The sequence below is a fragment of the Nansenia antarctica genome, assembly GCF_963989245.1.
Source record: "Nansenia antarctica genome assembly, chromosome: 1".
Classification (NCBI taxonomy): domain Eukaryota; kingdom Metazoa; phylum Chordata; class Actinopteri; order Argentiniformes; family Microstomatidae; genus Nansenia; species Nansenia antarctica.
This window is the reverse complement of record NC_137674.1, coordinates 107,148,121-107,158,778: the sequence shown is the minus strand read 5'-3', so window position 1 is coordinate 107,158,778 and position 10,658 is coordinate 107,148,121. Positions and strand designations below refer to the sequence as shown.

Genomic DNA, 10,658 nt, shown 5'->3' with positions numbered 1-10,658 from the left:
GCCGTAACATCATGGTACTATAGAACCACAAAGGCCCATAAAACAAGACTCCAGACAGCCCAAAATAAACTGGTTAGGCTTCTGCTAGGCCTCAACCCTAGGACACATCTAACCGCTGCTCATTTTTTGAGCCTTGATTGGCTACGAGTAGTTGACAGAGTGCAGCAGCTTGCACTGGGCCTGGTCTTCAAGATATGCTACACCACAAAGACACCCAAGTACCTGTCAACATACTTCCAAAAAGTGAACAACGTCCACACATACAACACCAGAGGAAGCTCCACGAACCACGTTCAACCGCGTTGCACCACAAACAAGGGGTTAAACTCGTTTGCAAACTATGCAGTAAAAATGTGGAACGCCCTTCCTATAATCTTAAAGGAGTGCAAAACACTGCCCACCTTCAAAACCACTCTCAAAAAATATTTACAGGAGGCTGCAATCCGTAACTGGACCCTCTAAAACAACAAAAACAAAAACAAAAATCAGATTAAAAGACCCGAACTACCCACTGTACATACTTTGTGTTTTGTCCCCCGCCCCCACCTGTGGTGTATGTCCCCACCTGTCCTACCCGATACCTTATGTTTTGTTGTATTGTTCTTCCCATGATGGATGTACGTTTATCTTGTAGATAGTAATAGTTATTTGTCTGTATTATCTTGTAGATAGTACTAGTTTTTTTTCTTATGTCTGTCTTACATGTAACGATGAATTGAAAATCAAGGACCCCAATTGAAATAAGCCAGTGGCTTTCTTGGGTTTTTATCCTTTTAGTTGACCTTGTATGTAATATGTACTTTCATGTACCTACTTCTACAAACATTCTAATAAAGTTTTCAATCAATCAATCAAACCTATCCCTAACCCTAGTTTTCCCACATGTACCGTATTCCCACATGTAACACATAGCCTACATTACATTTTTCAGTACATATGGTCCCAGAGGGAAACGAACCCCCAACCTAAGCGTTGTTAGCGCCAGACACAGAGGATACGACAGTGTGGCATCAGAGGCACAACGCAGCAGCAACGCAGCATTAAGATCCAGGGTTGCCACTTGCACCACTGCAGCCAGTCATGAAGGAGGCGCTTCCATGCATTCTTCCTTGCCTGGCATCCCCTTCCAGTTGACACCATGACGGAAGAATGCCTGTCTAGTCTACAGCTGTATCACAGCCTAGCCCAAGGACTCTCCCTGCACTCCCACTTGTCCACACACAGTCAGGTCAGCAGCCAAAACAGTGAAAAAACTAGTTTTATGATGATTTTTTTTTTTTTTACAAAAATTGTCTGTGTTGAAAGTAAGGAGGGAAGGTAAGATGAAAAGTGCCATTATTTCCCATGGTAGGTTCTCAGACTTTATTTTTTTACGAGACAGTCTCCGAGAGTACTGGGTATATATCTGGGCCATGACTTCACTCTTAAGTTCCTGTGGAGAGCATGGATAACTGCTTGGTTACTGCTGGTGGTGGTGGTGACAGCATCTTTCCTCTGGCCTCCCTCTGGTAGAGACATCTGATCTCAGTATGCTGGGGCACATACATGCCCCTGTCACTGCTGTGGCTAACCTGACTATATCTACTGTATACATCAAATCAAATCAAATCAAGTTTTATTTGTATAGGCCCTAGCGCATTTCTCACAAGATGTGACTTCACATGATTACAGAGCCGCAAGCAGGCAAAGGTAAAAAACCTGTACACTGTGCAGCCATGAAAATTCACTTGCAGCCCTCTACTCATAGAGTGACTACTACCAGTTTGCCTACCAGAGCACAGCAGCGGCCCCCCACACACCCGACCCGACCCACCACCAGCACACCTGGCCCAGCCATATATATATAGGCCACTGTGACTGCTGTGGCTAACCTTACTATATCTAGGCCATATATATACAGGCCCCTGTGACTGCTGTGGCTAACCTTACTATATCTAGGCCTACTGTATACAGGCCTGTCACTGCTGTGGCTTACCTTCCCCCATCTACTATACGATGCAGTCAAAGGACGAGAAACCAAAGATTTACTCAGGTGTGCTTCCTTTGTCAACTGCATATTATGCAGTAGGACATCCATAATGAGCTAGATGTCCAAGCAATAAAGATCATTCTGTGTGTGTGTGTCTGTGTGTGAGTGTGAGTGTGAGTGTGAGTGTGAGTGTGAGTGTGAGTGTGAGTGTGTGTGTGTGTGTGTGTGTGTGTGTGTGTGTGTGTGTGTGTGTGTGTGTGCGAGTGTGTGTGTGTGTGTGTGTGTGTGTGTGTGTGTGTGTGTGTGTGTGTGTGCGAGTGCGAGTGCGAGTGCGAGGGCGTGCGCGTGAGTGTGTGTGTGTGAATGAGTGAATGAGTGAGTGAGAGAGAGAGAGAGAGAGAGAGAGAAAGAGAGAGAGAGAGAGAGAGAGAGAGAGAAAGAGAGTCTGTTTTTGCACATATGGACAATCCTTAAAACGTCAACAAAGCAAGTCTAGGCCGAGTCACAGTAGCTAAAACGTTGTACAACACTTGATGGGTATGAATCAATCAACACTACTGCAACTGCTCCCCTGGCGCAAGTCCACTGGAGAGCTTGATTTGACCTGAAACAGTCTGGGGTGTGCTGCATATTTACTTTCTATTATGTGCCCTGATTCACCTGGTCTTAATGACGATTGTCCTGCAAGATATACATGTTTTACAGGTTGGACTGGCATAGGCTATACTCAATACTGTAGACATTAGACATTTTCTCCGTCACGCTAGGGATGGACGGTTTTTCGGTTAAACCGAAAACCGGGGTTTCTAAAAATAGAAACGGTTTTTTATCAAAACCGTCTGAAACCGGATTTTTTTTTTTTTTTTTTTTTTGAAGAATAAAATAGAATAAGAATAAAACTGGAACATGTCACATGTTTGTCGTGTGTGAAAATAACAATGATACAGTCTGAATCTGCCGCGCAATGAGTGAGAGGTTTGGTCAGTTGTGAAGAATAACTGAGGATTAATATCTAATTGGGATTATATTTAAGGGTAACGAATCACTCTATGGGAAAGATAGTTGCCTTCAGTTATTGGTAGATAGGAAAGGTTTTTTACAATTACTCGCTTACATTTAATAAGATCATTTTCGCTGCTCTCTGTAAAGCGCATTGGGTCACTTTTGTGAGAAATGCGCTATAGAAATAAAATGTGATTTGATTTGATATCAATCAATCAATCAAACTTTATTTATGTTCTATAGCACAAATCATGCATTGAATGTAACTCCAAGTGCAGTATTTACTAAACCACAATATAATAAAACAAGAGCTATACGGATCAAGAGTGTTTGTGCAAAGCGCCACTGTGTGTGAAGGCGCTACTGAAAGTGATGACAGAACGCATGTCTCAGAAGATACGCGGTCACTTAGTGACGCAAAGGTAGTTCTGTATTTATCTCTATCTGTATTAGTACATTTATTTTGAAAGCTCGATTTTGACAGCTCTACCATGGGCACTTTTATTTTGATGGGGCATTCTTTGTTGATTGACTTACGACAGTTCAGGACGAGTCAGTCTCGCGGCATGTGGTTTTTATGAAAAGCTTTAAGTATGTTCACTGCATAATTCTAAGTCTAATATTTCAGTGATTATTGAGCAGTATTCAAATATTTAAATACATTGAGCAGCAGCTGAAACTTTGTCTAAGAACCAAGATATTGAGAAAGCAGTTCATTCAATGAAGACGCTGTTCCAAGAGATGATCTTCCGTGCAGGCGTGCACCCTGGATCAGCAGAGCTGGTGTGTTAAGTGTTCATGTGTTTTCATGTATGGTGTAGCTTACAAAAGTCTGCCTTTCCACTTTGTGAAACTAAGTAGCCTAAATGTGTTGCGACTGTGCTTACGATGTTTTAATGGTGTTCGACATGAGTGTATTGTAGCAGTAGGGCTCAATTATTTGAAAAAAAAAAATTTAACTTTTTTTTACTGTATTTTTCGGTTAACCGGAAAACCGCGGTTTTACTCTCTGACGGTTTTTCGGTTTCAATAATTGGAAACCGTCCATCCCTACGTCACGCCAATTAAAAGACAGGAGGACCCACTTGCCAAACCTAGATCATCCAGTATTGTAGCTAACAGCCAGGTGTTAAGGTCCGGCCCTACTGTAAATGTGTAAGGGGGCCCAAGTAAAGTACGTTAATTCTGTTGAACAGGGGAGGAAGAAGGTGTGGCAACAAGGCAAACCTTTCGACACAAGCTGCTACTGACAAATGATCGGGTTGGGTTGTCCACTTTGAGCCTAGAAAGGCCTATTAGCAACACGTCTCAGCTGTCTGTCACAAGAAAACACGCTGGCTACTAGCAAACAGAGAACTATGTTGTAAGTGGTATGAAACAAGCCATGGGCAGTATTTGGCTAGGCAGCTCCAGGTCAGACAGAGAACCTTTCCCCCACCTCTGTCATGGGCAGCAGCTGCCTATATAAGTGTCTCACTTATGGAAACGTTACCTAGCTGTTGTGTGACATCATGCTTCACTGTTACATTTTAGATCAGATTTTTTTGGGGGTGAATGTAGGCTTCAGACAACATTATGTTTTTTCTATGGAGTCTAGACCCTTGAAATATGGCCTTATTGTGTTATAAGTCGTGTGTGTGTGTGTGTGTGTGTGTGTGTGTGTGTGTGTGTGTGTGTGTGTGTGTGTGTGTGTGTGTGTGTGTGTGTGTGTGTGTGTGTGTGTGTGTGTGTGTGTGTGTGTGTGTGTGTGTGTGTGTGCACAGCACAATAATAAACTGTCATGACGAATCACCTCCCAGATGCACAGGAAGGAAACTAGCTAGCCAACTTAGCGAGCTAGCTTCGTCAAAGAAACATGACAGAAACATGTTAGCTTGCAGGCTAGCATACGAGTTTAAAATCACATATATCGAACGAAATCACACCGTTGCTTTGGGATGTTAATCTGTCAAACCTAATTCAGGTAAAGACGGGGCTGTCACGACATAACGAACATGTCCAAGCCACTGAGACAGACTGGACACAGGGGGGGTGTTCCATCAACGTCGCTAAAGGGGAAAAACCAGGCGTATTTTTGGCTAAATCTCGCGAGATTTATCCAAATAAGCTGGGGGGTTTTCTAGAACTCTCGCGAGACTTGTCAAAATAAGCCTAGATTTTTCCTTTAGCGACGTTAATGGAATAACCCCCCAGAAGTGCCTTCCTTACAAGCTAGACCTGCTATGCTAGTTTTTCCCCCAATGCTAGCTAGCGTCCTCGCTTAATGAGTCAAAACAGTTCAGCCACCAGATGTATCTGCTGCAACCTGGCGCACAAGACACTGAGAAAAGTCCGTAATAACAAAGAACAATATGACTGTGAGCCATTATATCACACGTAATTGTCGCAGGTAAATAAATACCTTCAGAAGCAGAAACAACTTACTAGTTTGTTGTGAGAGTGTGGACGTCCTCCTCCTGTCAGATGAGCAGCGAAACCCCACCGGTGCTATGCGCGCTCCCGAGACTCATCAACGCTCCAGCTGCGAGGCGCGGGAGCGAGCCCGTACGATAGCGTCATCCTGACGTCTGGTGGAAGGAAAGATGTTGTGTGACGTCATGCTGCACTGTTACATTTTAGATCCGATTTTTTTTTGGGGGGGGGTAAATGTAGGCTTCAGACAAAATTACGTTTTTTCTATGGAGTCTAGACCCTTGAAATATGTATGGCCTTATTGTGTTTATAAGTAGTGTGTGTGTGTGTGTGTGTGTGTGTGTGTGTGTGTGTGTGTGTGTGTGTGTGTGTGTGTGTGTGTGTGTGTGTGTGTGTGTGTGTGTGTGTGTGTGTGTGTGTGTGTGTGTGTGTGTGTGTGTGTGTGTGTGTGAGAGAGAGAGAGAGAGAGAGAGAGAGAGAGAGAGAGAGAGAGAGAGAGAGAGAGAGAGAGAGAGAGAGAGAGCAAGAGACCAACTGTTGGCATACAACACACAACTGAAGAGAAAAAGCTCTTGTATATATATATATATATAAGTTGTAGTCGAATATACTGCGTTGTAGAATAACGACAACAATGGCATTTCAAGCAGTTACAAATCTTTAATTGTCAAAAGGTAACACTGTGAAATAGTTTCTATTTTCATTCATCCTTTTGTCTTTTCCTTGTGTTTCTTTTTAAAAAGACGAAAATGAAAGAGCTAGATGAAAATGTATCCTTACCTAGCAGGGAGGTAACTATAATATATGTATGTATTCTATATTGAAACTTGCTTTAGGCAGACTTCTTATTTGGACCTGATTTACTAATGCACAAAACCAGCGCACCCTTAAATAACACTACAAACAAAGCCTAACTTTACATACTTTACTTACAACTTTATCATATTCCTTCTTTTAACCTCCCGTCGACCGCTGCTGTCTTCTCGTTGGTTTACCTCCTAGGCCTATCATCTCCTCATAATTCTCATTATTTCCTCTAGTGCAAAAGCTTTGCAGACCTGCCTCAAAGTGTAAGAAGCCAAAGGATTAAAGACTGTTTATCATTATGATTATGGCAATGCTGATGTTGTCAACCAAGGTAGGATATGGCAAGATCATCCCTGCCCAGTATATAATAATACTGTATAAGTTTAAAGGGGGCGGTGACTATTTAAAAAATGTGTGGTAAGACCATCATACACATCTTTATTAATTTTTTTCTTAGCTGTTTCAACAAATATAAGTTTGAAATTGTTTTCACACCAAAACAACATTGTGGCAAAAAAACAATGTCTGTGTAAAGAAATGCTCTATAAATGAATAGTTTGAAATCAGTGCCATAACATGGTTGATAGACTAGTAATGGTGTATTCTTTAATTACATAAATATTGTACTTCAAGTTTTTCACAAGTTGAAATAAACACTATGTTTAAAGAAGAAGAAAAAACATGGACGTCGTGTACAGTTCACATTATTTAACAAGCGGATTCAGAAGAGTGCAGACACAAAATGACACAAACTACAGTACAGCACATCTAAATCATACTAGACTTAATACGTCTCAGTCGTCCAATCAAAATGCATTATGGCCAAATCCCAAAAGTCAGCCAGCCAATCAAAGGAGACAAACAAATACATAACAATGCTTTCTATGCATGTTGTCACTATATACATTTTCACCGTTTCGCATCACTGTCAATAAATAGAAATACAATATGTTCATTTGAACCTCAGCTTCAGTGCTCTGCAGTTTGACTAGTAGACCTAACTGGTAGTCCAGTTTTTTGAGTCACGGACAAACTGGTTATTCAATACGAGATCTAGCTAAAGCTACGCCCTTGTACTGACCTATTTCAAATCAAATTCTTCTATTGTCCCAAAATAAGTCACCAGGTAGGCCTAGTTCAATAACAAAGTTACAGTTATAGATGAACAACAGAACAGTTGAAAGAAAACATACAAGATGGACAGCTGCATGGTTTGGCTTTTCTCTTGGGGTTGAGTGCATAGAACCTGCATAGAGAAAGCTTTGAAGTAGTGTCTCTTCATGGGTTTACTCTACATCTCATCCGTTGGCGAGAAACATTGATTGTTCTTCTTACTGGTTTACCTTCATTCCCAAAATGGAGTTTGCCTTAGTTTCTGGTCCTAAATGAAACATACTGTATACAAGATTTATTTATTTTTCTCTTTTGGCAGATATAGGAAATTACAAGAGTAGGTGCAGGTGAGACAACAATATAGATAGCCCTCAAACAGTAAATATAGGAACGCCACACACTGCACCAACTCAACAGACCGTACGGTCTCATCCCCTCAAGTGAGGACTGTTGAATGCCCTTTGCTTGGGGGTTTTAAACAACAACAAAACATTATAGCTACCTCCGTTTTTTAAAAAAAAGACAGATTTAAGTTTAAGTCTACTCAAATCTAACCGGAAGCTGGCTTAGACAGTGCAGAGAGAGGATGAAAGTGAGGAGGTTCATGACCACAGGCCCTACGACGGTTGGTCGTCCCTCTGCGATGTCCAACTGTCACCAACTGTCATCTTTTTAGCGGTCAAAAGAGAGAGAGACTCAAAGACAGGTGCTGCCTGTGGCCGCCGCCCTCACAAAAACAAAATTTTCAAAGGTCAATTTCGAAAAATACTTTTCATCCAAAGCAACTAACCATTGAACATATATTCAGTGTATATACGAGACCCGTGCAGGAAATCAAACCCACAACTTTTGGCGTTACAACTAAGCACCTAGTTACCCCCCACCGCCGATCAACCGAGAACATGAACATACAGTAAGAAACACCCTTGAGAAAATTGGGGTCGGTGTCGGTCGGTGGTTGGTCACACTTCAGTACTGATGGCCCGGGTGCTAGTATAGAAGTCCGGCGCCGAGTTGCGCTGCTGATGCTGATGCTGCTGGCTGGTACTCAGCAAGGTGGCGTGCTGGGAGGGGGGCAGGGCGAGTGCCAGCGCCTGGTTCTCGTAGTGCGTGGGCATGTAGGTGATGCGCTCGCCGCCGTTGCGTATCTCGTCTGAGGTGCGGACGTAGAAGGGGGAGTCGTAAGGGGAGCAGGTTGGGCAGTAGGTGCGGGGGACCACTGTGGTGGTGGTGGCGTGGGGGGCGTTGCTAGAGGACGGGATCTCCGTGGAGAGGGAGAGGGGGGTAACAGCCGCCCCGTCCAGCCCGGGAGCGCTGCAGGCGTTGCAGGCGAAGTGGGGCTGCTGGCAGACAGAGCCGGTGTCGGACTCATTCTTCTTACAGCAGTAATACTGTGAGGACGGAAGAGGACAAACAGAGACAGTAGTGAGAGAGCTGTAAAGGAGAAGTGGGGGGGGGGGGGGGGGTAGAGAGGGAAGGAGAATAGGAAGGAGGGAAGGAGGGAAGGGGTAGTGGTGGCCTAGGGGATAGTGAGTTGGACTGGTGATCAGAAGGTTCATGAGTTCAAAATCTCACGTTGGGAACACCACCACTAGTGTGCCCTTGAGTAAGGCACTTAGCCCTAAGTTACTCCAGGGAGACTGTGTCCCTGTAATCTCTGTTTGTAAATCGCTTTGGATAAAAGCGTCTGCTAACTGGTTAAAAATGTAAAATGAGAAGAAAAGAAAGTGACAATGAGAGTGAAATATTGAGGCAGTGGGAGAAACATAAGTGATGGAGAGGAGGAGAAAATTAGAGTGGGGGAGAGGATGAGAGAGTGGGTTTTATTTATTAAACCTTTGTTTATTGACAGCCGTGTTTAAGCAGTGTCATAGAAGATGAGAGTGTGAGCTGTGTGAAGAGTCCAGATGAGGGAATGCAGCTGAAAGGCAAAGCCTGGAGCAATGGAGTAATCCACAAGGTGGACAGGAACACACTTTGGAAAATAATAAACAAAAGGACTTAACTAAAAGAGCTAGGACATTAGAGAACCTGTTCCTAAGACCCAGCATTAGACCATGAGAGATCACGACCTCTGACCTCTGAACTCTCACCCCCATTAACCTGGCCAAGAAAGCACACCAGTACAGATATAAGTTACAAAACCGGCGAATATAGGGACAAGAGAAAACATATAAATATTATAAAAACTAAAATCTTAGGAGGTGCAATTGCCCATTTCTGTCACACAATTTCCAAGAGAATCAGAGAACTTTCTCAGGGAGACAAGATTACTAAGCTTCAGTGTGTTCTGGAGGTTATTCCATGACCAGGGCACAAAAACAAGAGAAAGCTGCTTTACAATATAGAATATTATTATATTACAATAGATACAAAACACACAACTTAAACTAAAAGGTCATAATGGAATAATAACATGCACCTGTTGTGCCTGAGTTCATGAGGTGGTCACTGCCGCCCCCTAGTGTCCAGATGAGACCATGACAGAGAGGAGGGATGAAGGGCAACAAAATAAAGAGAAAATGGGATGAAGGGATGGAGACGGATATAATTGGGCAAGTGTGGCAGGAAAAAAGGCAATATATGACATCATCGTGACATCATCATCATCGTGACATCATCATCGTTGTGGAAATGAAGTCACAGTTTTATCTATCATGTGCACAGGATGCAGTTAGAAGAAGTCACACATGTAGTATGCAGGACACACACACACACTCACACGCACATACACACACACACACACACACACACACACACCTCTCTAACATGGTTGTAATTTTTTCTATTTTTAGGTAACTACTAGATATATAAGTGTTTTATATTATGCCAAATGTAAAATTGTATGATGTATGATATATTTTGATATTTGTAATTTAAAGTATGTTTTATATGTTAAATGTTCTCTATAATGTATGTTTTAAATGTGGACCCCACTAAAAGTAGCTCATGCCTATGGGTATAGCTAATGGGGATCCTTCCAATAAATAAACAAATGAATAAACCCACGCACACCTACCTGGAGTCGACAGTAACAGAGCACTGCTATGATACTCAGGAGTATCACCGTGGCGAGAATTCCTCCAGTTATAACAACAGTTCCAGCTGTCATCCGACCAGCTCTCCATCAAACTCTGGAGGCACACAAACAGTTACATCATCCAGGGTTCCCACACCTTCTGAAACATCAAATTCAAGCACCTTTCAAGGACTTTCAAGCACCTTTCTAGCACCTTTCAAGGACTTTCAAGACTCAATTCCCTCAAATTCAAGGACCCAACACGGCACAGTTTGAGACAGAACTAGTTGACGAGCTAAGTAAAACACTTTTGAATATACTGTATATACAGTATAT

The 10,658-nt window shown here is 42.7% G+C and overlaps 1 protein-coding gene across 1 annotated transcript; it reads right to left on the bottom strand.

Moving 5' to 3' along the window:
- Positions 1-8,265: 8,265 nt before the first annotated feature.
- Positions 8,266-10,415, bottom strand: LOC308176014 (protein FAM163A-like; the record flags this gene model as incomplete). The annotated part of the gene is made up of 2 exons (XM_080550608.1): positions 8,266-8,694; positions 10,323-10,415. The coding sequence occupies 2 exons, from the start codon at positions 10,413-10,415 to the stop codon at positions 8,266-8,268; spliced, it is 522 nt and encodes a 173-aa protein (XP_080406734.1).
- Positions 10,416-10,658: the final 243 nt, after the last annotated feature.